At 43.6% G+C, this 15233-nt stretch overlaps 3 protein-coding genes and 1 long non-coding RNA gene across 6 annotated transcripts; 2 read left to right on the top strand and 2 right to left on the bottom strand.

Moving 5' to 3' along the window:
• Positions 1–75: 75 nt before the first annotated feature.
• Positions 76–962, top strand: LOC139780261 (uncharacterized). The gene is made up of 2 exons (XR_011720190.1): positions 76–362; positions 778–962. It is a non-coding gene; the product is annotated as an uncharacterized lncRNA (long non-coding RNA).
• On the bottom strand, positions 931–5343 carry LOC139780249 (RNA-binding protein 45). Of its 2 annotated transcripts, none has more exons than XM_071718821.1 (6): positions 4998–5343; positions 4626–4740; positions 3733–4529; positions 3412–3641; positions 3169–3309; positions 931–1077 (listed from the first exon to the last, which is right to left on the bottom strand). In XM_071718821.1, the coding sequence occupies exons 1-5, from the start codon at positions 5191–5193 to the stop codon at positions 3196–3198; spliced, it is 1452 nt and encodes a 483-aa protein (XP_071574922.1). In that variant the 5' UTR covers positions 5194–5343; the 3' UTR covers positions 931–1077; positions 3169–3195. The 2 variants fall into 2 exon arrangements, with proteins under 2 accessions (XP_071574922.1, XP_071574921.1); XM_071718820.1 differs by having other exon boundaries at positions 931–2943; positions 4998–5340.
• Positions 5344–7448: 2105 nt separating this feature from the next.
• Positions 7449–10438, bottom strand: Pgd (phosphogluconate dehydrogenase). Its single transcript, XM_071718823.1, has 5 exons — positions 10141–10438; positions 9730–9953; positions 9410–9654; positions 8704–9329; positions 7449–8214 (listed from the first exon to the last, which is right to left on the bottom strand). Exons 1-5 carry the CDS (start codon positions 10149–10151, stop codon positions 7872–7874), a joined length of 1449 nt encoding a protein of 482 aa, XP_071574924.1. The 5' UTR covers positions 10152–10438; the 3' UTR covers positions 7449–7871.
• An 889-nt stretch (positions 10439–11327) lies between these two features.
• Positions 11328–15201, top strand: Arl5 (ADP-ribosylation factor-like 5). Of its 2 annotated transcripts, none has more exons than XM_071718831.1 (3): positions 11328–11832; positions 12581–13025; positions 13120–15201. In XM_071718831.1, the coding sequence occupies exons 1-3, from the start codon at positions 11787–11789 to the stop codon at positions 13166–13168; spliced, it is 540 nt and encodes a 179-aa protein (XP_071574932.1). In that variant the 5' UTR covers positions 11328–11786; the 3' UTR covers positions 13169–15201. The 2 variants fall into 2 exon arrangements, with proteins under 2 accessions (XP_071574932.1, XP_071574933.1); XM_071718832.1 differs by lacking the exon at positions 11328–11832 and adding an exon at positions 11877–12158.
• Positions 15202–15233: the final 32 nt, after the last annotated feature.

Here is a 15233-nt window from a genome sequence, read left to right as displayed (position 1 = left end):
CGTGAGCGCGGGACCACCGGACCACTCGCGCCCGCGTCCCGCCCCCGCCCTCTCGCCGCGGCAACCTATATATGTCGGAGTAGCCGCTAGTCCTCCCCTTCCCTCGTTCCGTTCGCGATATCCACGATCGACGGCGAGTCCGGCGACCGGCGCGATTAAAGTACGGCCGCACCAGGCCGCACGTTGCATCGACGATCTTTGATCCTCCGCTTGACTCTGCACATCCTCAAATTTTTTAGCGAAATTCTTGACGAAATAACAATCATCCGGATGCAACTTTTAAATTTTTGAACGCTCATTGGAACTTGGAAGGAAGAATGATCGATCATTCGGTCACAAAGCTATCGTTTCTGCTAATATTGGTATATAAACTGAAATAGTCATTTTTGATAAAGGAAAATTAACAGAGATTGAAAAAAGATAAGATATCGAAAGGTCGGCGCGACACATCGTGTTCTTACTACTGCGCGCCACCGATGTCTGACCGCGGCTGCTACTACTGCAAGTCGTCTGTACTTGTACTTACCTTTACTACTGCCGTGTGTCTGGCCTTACTTTTATCACTGCGCTCCAAACTCGGATGTCTTTTTCGTCCGAAAAATATTCACGGTGCTCTTGGAGGGAGAACGTAGATTAAATATATTAAAATCATTTCAAATATCAAATATTTCTAATCTTTAGTACATTCATTTATTTTAAATATTTTTAATATCTCGCTCGTTTTGATAGATTTTTTTTCTAATATTTATGTCTCGAATTAATATATTTTTTTTATAGGGAAGAGTAAACTGCATCTGAAAATAACAAGGCTTTTAGAAATAGAGAGGCGATAACAAGAGTCCATCGTTACTCCACTTATTTAATGGAGACATATATTCAAGACAAATGTTTGTCTTGAAAAATAAATTCACGTACAAATGATACAACGAGTAACTGTACCAAAAATATAATAATTTAATATATTATGTAAAACTTTTTTCCCCATATACAATCTCGTAGAAATATTATAATAATCTTACGTCGCTAGAATTATCACAGTCTTCAGGTACAAGTGCTTCGTGGAATCCTCGCGGTATCCTGAAAGCGAGAAGAACAAACGTCAGGTCATAGAGCATCAGAGTATCAATTAGATAAAATCGTACGATATACCATTCGGCAGTAAATAATAAAGAAAAAAAAAAAATCAAGTGAAAGAGTCGGTGTTTTGGGGTTTATTGCGTATTTCATGTGTATTTGATATCACCAAAGAAAACAAGTCACAGTTACAGTCCCCTGGGACACCATCCGGTACGGTCAATACAGTGAGAGTCTCGTGGTACAAAACGCACGATGGTACATGGTCTCGTGATACAAAAATGTGTGTCCATCATAAAACGTTCAATGTTGTGCGTCGATCACTGGGATGTGTGACGAGGTCGTCTGATTTTCGTAATGATGGATATCGGGTATCGGTTTTGCCGGGAAATCGTCTTTTCTTTTCTTTTTCTTTCTTTTACTGTAAGCAAGAAATCTACGCTTCTCTCCTCTGTTGTGCTTTTAAACGAAAAACAGTCTACATGCCAGTACATTTTATTCGTTCCTACAAAAACTGCTTCCAAAACAAGATTTACCTCAATATTAATCAGAAATTAACATTGACGTATGATATCGAGTATTATCTTACATTAGTATCATATTCTTTTTTTCTTTATCAAAATTTTCTTAGTTGTGTACTAAAACTTGAAAAGCACCGTCGAAATTCTCTCGGTAAATTAAATTTTTGTAAATAAATTGTAATAAAAGTATTCTTTTACATTAAAACGCAAAATTTGCAGATTAAATTTTTATTAAAATTTAACCGGTAATGTGCGTAAAAGGCGCGATTCACTAAATATCTTATAATTTTATTACAAAGTATTAATAAGTTAAAATACTTTATACAAACATGAGTTAAACGATATGACAAAGTTAGATGATATAATATATTTGATCAAATAACAATTTTTGATCGTGCCGAACTTTGTTGTCACCGCAATATAGAATAAAATTGTTATTAATGTCTCAATAATATACTTGTTTTGGAATTAATTTTGTCCGCAATAACTTTAACTTATCGTCGTAAAAGTTGTCAATGGCATATAAAGTACAAATTATTTTGCTTCCTCTCTGCACGCAATATAACTATAAAAGAAAAGTACAGAAATTTAATCATAAATTAAAGGTCTCTTTGTTAAACCTAAGGTATAGGTTATACCTAAAAGCCTATGCGAACGGGTGGTCAGAGTCGTGATTATCCTCGTGGATAATCACTGGATTTCTCAGTCGTTATTGTTTTGATTTAAAAAAAAGATTTAAGGACGTTTTACATTTAAACAGTTATTACTTATTTTTACTTTAAGCGGTTTACTGTTTAAGAAAATGTGTCGTCAATAATCAACATTTCGAAGAAGTGCAAAGCTAGAAATTAAAAGATTAGAGAAGGGTGAAAATCAGTCTGGGAAACAAATTGATTTGTGCACCTCGTCAATGTATTCACGCTTTGCTTCCTCCGAGCCTTGCAAAGTCCGAAGGAAGATAGCGTACACTTCCGCATGTCCAGATGTGGAAAGGACGCTTTCTACATGGTGCACAGATGCAGCGAATAAAGCACTCAACGATATCGGCCGTTCGCACAGGCCTCTTAAAGTAACAGAAACACGGGTCGTCCGCGCGAGCAACGTATCGTGTGTGAACGGACATGTAAGAGGATAAAAAGTAACAGTAGTAGTAGAGTAGCAGTTAAAGGTTTCAGTAACGTAGAGAGTTGCAGCTGCGCGAACGTAAGCGAACAGTTAAATATATATAGGTAGGTAGTTGGAGTAGTTTTCCCTGGATGCAGGCCCTTGATGTGGTCAAGTGAGTAGTAGTCTTTAAATTCGTCTCTTTTTGTTGCGTGCGTCCGGCTTGTGTATACCAGTCGTCGGTCTGTGAAGACAAACAGCAAAAATTACATTTTCTCCTGCCGTTTTCCCCCCCTGCCCGAGGAGGATGAAGAGGAGGAGGAGGTAGAAACAGAGAAAGAGAAAGAGATAAAGAGAGAGAAAGAGTGATAGCGTCGGCAAAACAACGTCTCGGGGTGTACTACAACTATTACAAAGAAACGCCTCTCTTTTCCTTCGCGCCACACTACGCTACTCGTCTACTACTTACGAGATACGCATTTTTATTAAAACACGTTCAATTCTCGTCCTCGTCCATTCGTAACCGTTTCCGTCGGTCCTCGCCAACGTTTCGTTCCTCCGCCTCCAGCACCTTCAGCCGAGAACCACAGATTTCTTGACCGTGCAGAACCTAAGAACGCATTTTAAATTTAGAAATACCTACGTGGCGGGTCTCGAATAGGTACGCATGTCTCGGAATATACACAAATTGTAAAAAGAAAAGGTGCTATACCTCAATGGCCTCGTTCGCGCTGCTGACGCTGGCGTATTTCGCGTACCCGCAATTCTTGCCGGGTAACATATATACATCTATGAGGTTCCCAAACCTACAAAACGCATCCTTCATAGCGTAGATAGGCGGCACCGGTGGGCCGCACACGATGAAACATCTCTTAGCAACTTCAGCGTCTATACTCGCCATCGGTTGTACTGGTGGGAGCTTCACGGATATGTGGTCTAAGCCTGAAGTGAAAAATGCAACGGTACTTGACGCACAACGTATTTATTTTCTCAGCGCGCCGAGCGCGCTGGCGAGATCGTCGAATTTACTTACTCGGTGCAGTCAGACCTGCCGCTTGAATCAACGACGTGGCTTGAGCAATGGTCTCCGCCAGATGCGCCAGATCCGTTCTCGCGCTAGCTACGCTGCCGGTCGTCGATCCGCCGGGTTTCGACGCGCTTTTCGGCGGAGCGCTCGTTAGATCAGGTTTGACGATCATCCGATGACCAGGCGGATATTCAAAACCGTGGAACTTCTCGCGCGCGTACGCCGCCGCGCTCGGATTGTTGTACACCACTACGGCTTGGCCACGGGGCATCCTGTATCTCACGTCGGTCTTCAAGTGGCAGTAGTCCATCCCAGGCACTATATCAAAGAGCTTCCACAGCTGGTCCTGATTCAGGGCCGGATGCGCGATCACCTGCAGACGCGTGTAACCGTCCGAATTGGAATAGTTAGTGGCGATCTCCAGGCTGATGCTGCTCTTGCCGAAGTTCGAGGAGCCGTAACTCCCGCTGGAGCCGTCGTACGTGGCACTGGACAGTCCGTTGTTGTACTTGGCTTCGTTGTGATCGGGTTTTGGCTTCTTCGGCTCGGCGAACACCGCCTTGTACTTCCTGTCGCACTCCTCGAACGCCCGTGCCGCGCTGGACACCTTCTTGAATTTGACGTAGCCGAAGCCTTTAGATTCATTCGTGCTGCGATCCTTGACCACAGTGGCGTACTCGATCACGCCGAACTTGGAGAATTCCTGTTGCAGCTCGCCGTCAGTCATTGTTTTCGGTAATACGCAGAATAAGCGAACCCACCTCTCCTCTTCGTTCGTCTCGCGCACGGAACCCTGATCCCGGCTGCGAACGGTCGTTGAAAACAAAATACTGATTAGCGACGGATACATATTCAAAGCGGATGTGGAAAAAGCGAACGGACACGGTGGGAGGGCTTACTTCGAGGCGATCATCACTTTAATTGGCCTGCCGACGGAGCCCAGCATCTTGCCGTTCATCTCCTCCAGGGCGAACGCCGCCTCTGACGTTTTGGAGAACTTGATGTACGTGACACCTAGGGGGGCAAATGACAACATTGACAACGGGCATTAGCCATTACTCATTAGGCACTTTAGGCAGGGATACGCCGGTATACGCCGGGAACTCCGGGAAGAGAAACAGACGACGCGGGTGGTAGTACCTTTCCCGGACGAGAATAAAGGGACCGCGCATCAAAAGGGAAAGGTTAAACGCGCAACGTGCCGATCGGAGAGCATATCGGATTTAATCTCTTTTTATCCACGCGACACGCGACAACGCGCGACAACTCACCTTTATTCTCGCCCGTGTTGCGATCCTTAACAACCCAGATGTCCTCGATCTTGCCGAACTTCTCGAACGCCTTCCTGAGGTCATCCTCCTCGAGGCTTTTGTGGCAAATGACGAAGAGCCGCGAATTGGGCGGGTCGTCGTTCTTCGAGCGCAGATCCGTCTGCGAGTAATAATCCCGTTCTCTGTGATCGGCCATTTTACAAACGCGAACGCTACGCCACTACTGCCCGACTACCGACTACCGCTACCGCCGTCCGTCGCGGCTCGCAGTCGGCTAACTACGCGAACTGAACTGATGCGAAGATGGTGAGAATGGCGCGAGATGGTCCGCTGACGGAGGGGTGTCCCTCCCTCCACCCTCCGCCTCCTTGCCCCGCAAGGCTAGCCGCGCGAGAGACCGGTATATACTTTTTCAATCAACAAATGCGTTTTATTTCATTTTCGCTCATTTGTGAGAAATAATCTAGGTCTATCAAAAGAATCTGTTCATTGTTCAAAGGACCGTACGTAGAAAGGATCGATATGGTTCGTTGAGTGCGGTGATGACTATAATGATGATGAGCACTTGAGAGATATATGTATGTACGAGAGACCACCGTGGAGCTCGACAGAGGACTGAAAAAAAAAAACAAATTTCACTTAGCTCTTTGTTCCTTAATTGCAAGGACAATTAGAGAAAGCAGGAGACAAACCAGGCCTTTTTAGCTGAACTTGTTGCACGGTTCATCTTTCCTCTCTTTCCTTTCACGTTGAACAGAAAAAGAAAAGATAAACTGTGCAAGAAGTTTTAGCTAAAAAGAATAGGCCTATTGACAGGTCCATTAAAGAGAAACAAGATAAATGTTCTCTTCGAACCGCATGATGTCAGACTTATACCTACCTTAACGAGACAGATACACCTCGTGATCGTTTGGAAGAGAAAGAGAGAGAGAGAGAGGAAAGTGCAGCCGGCTTGGACTTGCGTGTTCACGCCTGACATTTAAACGTGGCCTGGCGATTTGGAATTTTGTTTGTTTCGCGCGATGTTACCTCGGGGGGAAAAAAAGCCACGCTCTCTAAAGATCAGAGCGAAGACAATCCGCGAGAGAGCCGACGTTCGGTCGCCGATTTTAACTGCCGGCGATTAGAACGCGTTCGCGTTCGCGTGATGTTGCGAGGCATAAAACGGGACACGCAACGATTTGCATGAATCCTGCATGGAGACTTCTTCCTACTTCTCCGCGGAGTTACGCGACGAATTGAACTATTGAACTATTTCTATCGTCGTCCCTCGTATTTTTGGAATCTAACGAATAAGCTCTAATTTCTTACGCTGCCGTGTCACATGCTTACATAATCGAAATACAAATAAAAACTCAAGTGTGTAAAACATGAAAAGTAATCATGTATATGTTACATAATGGCTACGGTCAACGTGACGCTACAAATACTTCGAAGCATTCCTCTTCTCTTTTCTTTCAATGAAGAAAGAAGGAGAAGAAGAACGCTCCAAAGCATTTGTATAGCGTCACGTTGACCGTAGCCACAAATATAAGTTGTTAATTTTATTTATATTTCGATATAAGTACAATATATAAAGTTATATCTAAACTCATTACGCATAGGAAAAACACGTGTGCGACCTCGACGTTAAATAAAAATGTGGCTAATAATATTCTTTAAAAAAAAAAAACGGCATCAAAGGAAGGATCGAGGTCAACCGGCGTTACTGAAAAACAAAAACTCCCGCGTTAAAAAGAGATTTTGCATATACTTAGAACGCGAATTAATAATTCATTAAGCCGTGCGCGAGTTAAAACGGCGTTCGAAGGCGTATATCACGCGAAATAGTATCGTGCAACAACGACGAATTTCCCCGTCATTCGAAATCGCGTTACGGCAGAGAGCGCGTGAAAAATCGGGTTGCGCAAAACTGCATCCCGAGCCCGCTGCGTTTCGCAAGCCGGCGGGGAAAACGTCGGCGAGCGATTGAAAGTGTCATGCTCCAATATTTTTCGCGTGCGCGCGTTACTCTCCGGAGGGAAGAGAAATGCGGTAATGACGAGCTCGCGGCATAATCGGCGTTTCACTAGCTCTCGACCCCGCTCACGATTTCCTATCTCCGTTATTCCCGCGATCTTCGATAGAGCGAGAGATGCGCGGCAGTTCCGCCTTTATATCGCCTGAATGGCAAGAGGGACAGAGTCCACGAGCGCTGTTTTGCGATTCGATGATGCATAATTTCACCGAGTCGTAACGAATCGCCTACTCGCCGACGACTACAACCAGGCAACGTCTCTTGGGGATTACGTAACTTCTCCCTACTTCTCCAAATCGTTGTTTCCTAAAATACACGTGTAACCTGCGTGGAACGTGATGCTTCGCGTACGAGAGTCGTAATCTCCACGAAATAAACGTCGCAATTGACGACATAAAAGTATTCTACGGGAAATCTCTAGAAAAACACAGATATCTTATTATTTACTCTCTCATTCGCGCGTATATATTCCTTTCAGATAAACTTCCACATATATATTACATCATCGTTAATTAACATCTATAAAAATATATTATACCTCTTTTTTATCACAGGCTTCTTCAATTTTTTCTAGTTTTACAGATATTTACGAAAATATATTTGTCAAGAAAAAGAAGATAGAAAGATATCTGAAAAGAGAGAATACAAAATTTATTGACAATATTTTGCCTTCTTTCAACTGTAGGATCACCATCATGTCGACTCGTTTCTTCGTCATGTCATAGCTGTATATTACGCATGTTTAAATTATTGAAATTCATAATTAATTACGTATTTGTTACACCGTATTGTCGCATTGTTGGGGGGTGTTCTTTTGTACATTGCCAGCCGTTATGTTATCGCGATGTTGTGCGAATCTACGCGTCGTACGTAGAAGCGGATACATTCCCACCGTGTCCGGTCCAATTCGTGTGAACAAACTTTCCTTCCTGACCGAGCAGTTCGTACGTATGAGCGCCGAAGTAGTCTCGTTGAGCCTGTAGCAGATTCGCCGGTAATCGAGCGGTTCTGAATCCGTCGTAGAAGGCCAAAGCCGTCGATAGAGCAGGAGTCGGTATACCCATCGTCACGGCGGCGCTTACCACTACTCTGGCACTCCGGTGACACACGTCCATAGCCTTGGCGAAGAAGTCGTCCAGCAATAAGTTGGATAATTTCGGATTCTTGTCGTACGCCGATTTTATATTTCCCAGGAATGCGCTGCAAGGAAATTACACAAATTCTTAAATACGCTGATAACACGCGTATTGTTGGCGACGTTTCTTGGACTTATATTTTCATGTATTTTTCTCGTAATTTTACATTTAACAATAATAAACTATTAACGACAGTATAAATTATAATTCTTTTTTTCTATGTGGGGTATAATGTATGGGCTTTAATTGTAGGAACAACTGACAACCTCGGTCCTCATTTTACGTATACCTCGGTTGTTTTATACAAGGTGAACGGTAACTCATTTAATCAGCGTTTGAAAAAAAAATGAGAGTTATCTTGTGAGTTTCCGTGACACTAGATACGAAATCCCCCTGAGAAACATTCTATAGCCTTGACACTTATATTTCTTTGCCATAGGCTTTAAAAGGAAATGTAGGTCGCATAAAAAGGATTGAGGTGACATTGACGTAACTAGATGAATTTAAAAGCCGTATATATAAACCTCTCTCATAAACTTTCCGGCCATCTTACCTTCTTATGATACATCCACCCCGCCACATCAACGCTATTCCACCGTAATTCAAATTCCAATTGTGCATCTTGGCGGCTTCTCTTAACAGCATGAAGCCTTGTGCGTACGAGATAATTTTCGCGGCGTACAGAGCCTTTCTCAAGTGCTCGAGAAACTGTTTTTTGTCGCCCTGGTACACCGGGTCCGGGCCCGACAGCACCGCGCTCGCCTCCACGCGTTCGTCCTTCAGCGCGGACAGGCATCTGGAGAAGACCGACTCGCCGATCAGCGTGACCGGCACGCCGTAATCCAGCGCGGCGATCGCCGTCCACTTGCCGGTACCCTTCTGGCCGGCGGTGTCTCTGATTCGCTCGAGCAAGTAACCCTTCTCGTCCTTGTACTTGAGAATATCTCGCGTGATTTCGATCAGGAACGAATCCAGCTCGCTCCTATTCCACTCGTCGAACACCGTGCTCATCTCCTCCTGGGTGAGCTGCAGGCCGCTTCGCATCAAGTGATAGGCCTCGCAGATGATCTGCATGTCGCCGTATTCGATGCCGTTATGCACCATCTTGACGAAATGTCCCGCGCCGGTCTCGCCTACCCAGTCGCAGCACGGCTCTCCGTCAACTTTCGCACATATCGACTGAAAGATAACGCAATGTTGCAGCAGACCGGGTATCTCGTTAATTCTCGTTAAGAAATGATAGGTTAGGATTGCTGTACCTGAAAGATAGATTTGATGTGTGGCCACGCTTCGGGATTGCCGCCGGGCATCAAGGACGGTCCGTGCCTGGCGCCTTCCTCTCCTCCGCTGACTCCGCTGCCAACAAAGAGAATTCCTTTCCGCTCTAGATCCTTGGTACGTCTCTCGGTATCTTGATACTCCGAGTTGCCACCGTCGATGATAATGTCCCCGGGAGAGAGAAGGAGCTCTAATTGCCCGATAAAGGCATCTACGGCTGCGCCAGCTGTTATCAGAGCAAATTGTATCATTACGATCACAGTTATAGACCTTTAATTGCGACAACAAGGAAACAGCTTACCTTTAACCAACAACATCACCCTCTTTGGGCTCTTCAGTGTGCTGACCATCTCCTGCAAGCTGTAAGCGCCGATAACCTTCGTGCCCTTGGCTTCATTCTCGAGGAAGGACTTGACTTTGTCTACTGTACGGTTATACGCGCATACGACAAAACCATGATCGTTCATGTTCAGAATTAGATTCTGTCCCATGACCGCTAACCCGATGAGGGCGATATCTGCCACCCTGGAAGACAGAGAGAATTCGTGCAAAATCTAGCGAAAAACAAAATCCCATCTTCTTCTCCTTACATCTGCATACCCTATCTAATATACTTCATTCACGAAATGATAGATTATATGTACGGTTTTTACTGGCCTTCTGCTATTCTGAGTGAACTTAATTAATGCGGACGTAAAAGAAGAATACTCACGGGGTGCTCATATTTGCGGACGGTTTACAGGCACGATCGACGATGAAAAATATCTAGCTGAATGAGACTCCGCGTAAGACTTGTCGCAGCGAACGCCGCAAGAGCAACAAGTGGTCGAACTTTTCGGGTCGTCAAAGGACGTGTGGCTCGAGCCGCTCGAGCGATGTGCTTGGCTTGTGCTTCGCAGCGTCAGCCGACGCGTTACGAGCCAATCGCGTGGCGCGGTCACGCCGTCCATGCCTGAACAATTCATGATAACGATGATACAGCGATTAACACGCACGCCGCGCCGGCCCGGCCGCGACACGGACTTATCTAATCATTCTAATATGATGTGGTCTCGTAGTCGCGCGCCGAATCTCCTCGGTAACATTTCTTTAAAGGCAATGGGCATAAATGTCTCTAATGGTCGAAATAATGGCATGTTTCCTCTCAGAATGTTGAAAAAAATTATCCTCCATAACAATCTTGCCGGCTTCTCGAATTTCTTGTGTACATTCCTCTGGAAGTAGCAATTCCCGAAAACAGCTGACGAAGCGACATTCCTCCTTTGGAAAGCAACGTTCTCGAGAGGCGAGAGCGAGAAGGTTGCAATAAGAAATCATCAGAGATCATGTTCTTTTATTGTAATCGAAAGTAACCGGACTTTTACTTGAAGTCTAGAAGTGGCGAGAGTGCCGAGAATCGGGATTGTCCCTCAAAATTTCAGCACTTGAAATTATGTATGTATAAAAAAAAAAACAAGCCTAATATAATTCGATAAAGTCGGACAAGTCCACGAACGAATTGAAATAAGTGCGCGAACTCAAATGACAAACTTCAGGGTGAAGACGACCCCGACTCCGATTAACTGAATTGGAGTTTGAACGGCAAACTTCAGAGTGAAGATTACCCTGACTAAATACCGATTAACTAAATTGCAGCTTAATCGGGGTCGTCCTCTCAGTTTAATTCAACCAGCAGGTTCCCAGGTGTCCAATAACAAGAAATTCACATTTCTACATTGGTAAAATACCACAAATACGGCTCTTATAAGGTTAATCACTCGATTTCAGTCGATTAGCTTAATCGGAATTTAGTCAAGAGAATCTTACGTCGATCGCAACGCCGTGCAGTGGCAAAAGCGCCAAACTGAACTGTAGGTGGCGGCCGAGCGCTATCTAGCGTCGCCTCGCGCAACTAATCGTCGGCGTCGCTGAAACGCGGCCGAATGTTACCGAGAATTTTGCCGAGCGCGGCAGCGCCTCGCTCGGGGCGTGCGGACAGTGCGGACACTCGTCGATCAGAAATGCCAGAGCAGAGATGCAACATGTCGCGTTTCGCTCGATCGAGCTAGACAGGTTGTTCCGCGTACCCCGTCGATTTCTCGTCCGTTTTCTGCGCGTCGCAGCTCCGGCCGTGAGAGCGAACGTACTCGCGTTCCGTCAGCGTTCGTCTCAACGTCTCGGCGCGATTACGATGTCGATTCGCGAGCCGACATCGCGCGTGAACGATATCCCAATCCCATCGTCGCGGAAGCGAACATAACCTCCGAGAGAGACAATGAACCGCCCTGTTCCCGAGACATTCTCTTAATTGTCGGGGAGACGGCGAGCTTGTGGCGTCGAACGGATATATTCGATTGGTCCCCGGGCTGATCAGTCAACATGGGACTGCTGTTCGCGAAGCTGTGGAGCTTCTTCGGCAACGAAGGTGAATACCGTGATGGTCTATGATTCATCAATTCGTCCCTTTTATGCGCGTCCACCGTATATGTTTGTGATAACACGTGTGAGACGATCGTCAGCCGATCATAAATCATTCGCGATGTTTGCGATCTGCCAACTCTATCAAGAGGGTCAGTCACGGACTCGGCGCGCGATCGAAAAATATTCTGGGGCCTACAATAAAACGTTCGCGAAATTTACTCGAGTGTTATTTTACTTTTCGCCAGTCGCCAATTTCGCCGAGAGTCCGATGTAGAGCTGCACGACTTGATGAATCGGATGACATACCCGTTGGAAATTCTACACGAACATGTACTTTGGCCTACTTTCTCTAATCTGTTAACATATGCTACCAAATCACATTCTCTTTAATGTTGAGAACTTGGCCTCTGAATTTAAATTCTCGCCTGGAAATTTATACTCTGGTTTAATTCACTTTCACCGAATATCCTTCATATCTTGAAGAGTGCAAAATTCAAATTGGAATTTTAATTTGCATTATTTTTTGCAGAAATGCATACAAGAATTTCTTCTACAAAAATGTATATATCTTCTGTTAAAAAATCTCATGTTACACAATTTTTGCTACAACATTTATCAGAACAATGTTATATAAGCTATTGATCTATAATTATACCTCTCTACAAATATAATTTTATGGTACTAGTCGTAGACCTTCGAAAAGTATCTCAGTCGTAATAATTATTACTTAAATAAAAGTGTGTTGCTTTCAGAGCATAAAATAGTCATGGTCGGTTTGGACAATGCCGGAAAGACAACGATATTGTATCAATTCCTGATGAACGAGGTTGTCCATACGTCTCCGACCATCGGGTCCAATGTAGAAGAAGTTGTGTGGAAGAATATTCATTTTATCATGTGGGATCTGGGCGGTCAGCAGAGTCTGAGAGCTGCATGGTCCACTTACTACACGAACACAGAGTTTATCATTATGGTCATAGACAGCACTGATCGAGAGAGGCTCGGCATGATTAGGGAAGAGCTCTATTCGATGCTGAACCACGAGGAATTAAGCAAGGCCAACGTTCTGGTCTACGCCAACAAGCAAGACTTGAAGGGCAGCATGACCGCGGCTGAGATTTCAAGGCAGTTGGATCTAACATCCATCAAAAAACACCAGTGGCATATACAGAGCTGTTGCGCCCTGACAGGAGAGGGGTAAGAGAATTAGCGATCTGTGCGATCGTGTATTTTTTTTTTCGTATAAAGAGGAATAAAATTTAAATTAAATGACACTAAAAAAACGTTTCAGGCTGTACCAGGGGCTGGAGTGGATCGTCGGACGTTTAAAAAAGACATGACGTACATTATGAGAGTCGTTTATAAGTCTAACGAAATATCCAGAATGTAAAATATGTTATTGAGCTAAATTAGTTCTGGTTACACACTTTGACGGTTATACGAAAGAAGAAAGCAGCGCGGACAGTCGCATTTCGTTAGTCATTATTTAAATCTCCTGGTATGACCCTCAAAGTGCATCCCGATCACCTTATTGCAGCGAACACTTAAAGAACGGTGGACGGGTAAATTTGTTCTTTAGCTAATAATTACGTTGGCTGCTTATGCGATAAGAAGAACGTTTGGTATTACTGTTCGTGACGTAACAGACTCGTTTACAATGATCAATACAGAGATAAGAAAAGAACGATGATAAGTGGAAATGTACAAAGCGAGATATTAAGCGTGTACTAAAAGAAAAGATAATCATTTTTTGCGTCCATATACAAAATGTACACTTGGTTAATCATCATAGTTAAATGGCCACTAAACATAGCGACAAATATAAAATTTAATCTATTAAAAAAGAGGAATGTTATCGATTGCTTATGCAAATTATGTTGTCATTTGTATGTTAAAAGTGCGAGATGTCTCATCTCGTCCACCTACAGTAAAATTCTGCAGTAAAAATAGACGAGGGAGGCAACTCGTTATTTGTAATCAGTTAACATGTAAGAGCGCAACGGAAGTGCACCTGTGTACATAGTTTTTTATACGTCTCGTTAAGAGAGCGAGCTCTGTAAAAAAAAAAAAAAGGGAAGAAATAATGCCGAACGAGAGAAAGCAGATTTTACGACATTTCCGTATGTAAGGGCCGAGCAGGTTCATAGAACTAACCCGATTGAAGAAAACTTCTCAAAGCAGAATATGAACTGCTCTGTGATATGTGAATTCAATTCTGAGACAGTTGTTTGCTAAATAGATCACGTAACAAATACGATTTACGTAACGCGCGAAGAAAAAAAAACAACGAAGGATTAGTAGATAGGCTGATAAAGATATAAAGATCCTTCAGCATGTGACATGTAATATCGCGACAGGTGAATGGGAGCTTTGAATCAAAAACTCACTTATTGTCTCACTAATTCGTTTAACGATCTCAGTCTGTCCCGTTTTATTTTTCTTGGCAGTAAAGAAGCTTATAAGTTTAATCTAATCGATATAATTCATTACTATAGCTGTTCTAAGTGATGTTATTATCTAAGGCGCGAATTTTTAGTTGTTTAAGGAAACGTATCTTCCGGTTCCACATTCACCTGCGGTTACCGCCAGGATGATGGATGTACGGACGAAAGTCTGACACAAAGGAATTACCTTGTCTCCAACTCTGACAGCTGTCTCGTCTTTGTTTTATTTAAATTGTTAATGTAACGTCTATCTTTTATGTAGCGTTAAATACTCCAATAGGTAATAATATTAATTATCGTAGCTTTAAAAAAACAAATTATCAGTGTGTGCTAAAGAATTAATGGGTACACGCAAAGATTATTGTACAGGCGTTGTTAACATCATCGCGCGGAGGGATATAAATGCCGTCTAATGCCAGAGTGAGATCCTAACACTTAAAAGTTAATACTAGCTTTCTCATATTGAGAAACGGATTCTTCAATGTTGATGATACATAAGAGTTGTATCTCCCATGTACATTGCTCCTCGAAATTCTAAGAAAGATATTCTGCCGAATCTACGCTCGTCAAATTTATCCATGAACGTGTCCGTCTCTTCTATTTCATTGTAATTGTGTAAAAAACAAACTTCTGGAATGTGTGCGTGCGTGCGTGTGTGTAAAGTACAAGACAGGTTGTTTAACGGATATCGATGTTGGCGAAACGAGCGCGCGCGTAAAAACGTAATTCGTGCTGGTTTTGTAGACGGCCCGACCTGTCGAATCTAACGAAATAACGATTATGAAAATCGATCAATTCCGATTTATTGGTCTTTATCTAATATAATTGTATAATATAAGCCAGGGAGTCCTGTACGAACTTTATGAATAACAAAGGCTAAAAATATGGGCTGTCAAATAAATTGAAAATCAGTTTCTATCAATAAGAAACATACGGATCTGCTCCATTTTTTCCTACGACG

This window comes from Temnothorax nylanderi, unplaced genomic scaffold (genome assembly GCF_030848795.1).
Source record: "Temnothorax nylanderi isolate EJ_2023f unplaced genomic scaffold, tnyl_v1.0 TNYL_tig0269_pilon, whole genome shotgun sequence".
Classification (NCBI taxonomy): domain Eukaryota; kingdom Metazoa; phylum Arthropoda; class Insecta; order Hymenoptera; family Formicidae; genus Temnothorax; species Temnothorax nylanderi.
This window is presented reverse-complemented; position numbering and strand designations above follow the sequence as displayed.

Coding starts and splice junctions, on each gene's coding strand:
- Arl5 (XM_071718831.1), top strand. CDS start 11,787: ATGGGACTGCTGTTCGCGAAGCTGTGGAGCTTCTTCGGCAACGAAG. Junction 11,833..12,580: donor GAGCTTCTTCGGCAACGAAG/GTGAATACCGTG, acceptor TGTTGCTTTCAG/AGCATAAAATAGTCATGGTC. Junction 13,026..13,119: donor TGCGCCCTGACAGGAGAGGG/GTAAGAGAATTA, acceptor AAAACGTTTCAG/GCTGTACCAGGGGCTGGAGT.
- LOC139780249 (XM_071718821.1), bottom strand. CDS start 5,193: ATGGCCGATCACAGAGAACGGGATTATTACTCGCAGACGGATCTGCGC. Junction 4,741..4,997: donor CAACACGGGCGAGAATAAAG/GTGAGTTGTCGC, acceptor TTGCCCCCCTAG/GTGTCACGTACATCAAGTTC. Junction 3,642..3,732: donor GGCAGGTCTGACTGCACCGA/GTAAGTAAATTC, acceptor TTTTCACTTCAG/GCTTAGACCACATATCCGTG.
- Pgd (XM_071718823.1), bottom strand. Junction 9,655..9,729: donor GGTGATGTTGTTGGTTAAAG/GTAAGCTGTTTC, acceptor CTCTGATAACAG/CTGGCGCAGCCGTAGATGCC. Junction 8,215..8,703: donor GGTGGATGTATCATAAGAAG/GTAAGATGGCCG, acceptor ATTTCCTTGCAG/CGCATTCCTGGGAAATATAA.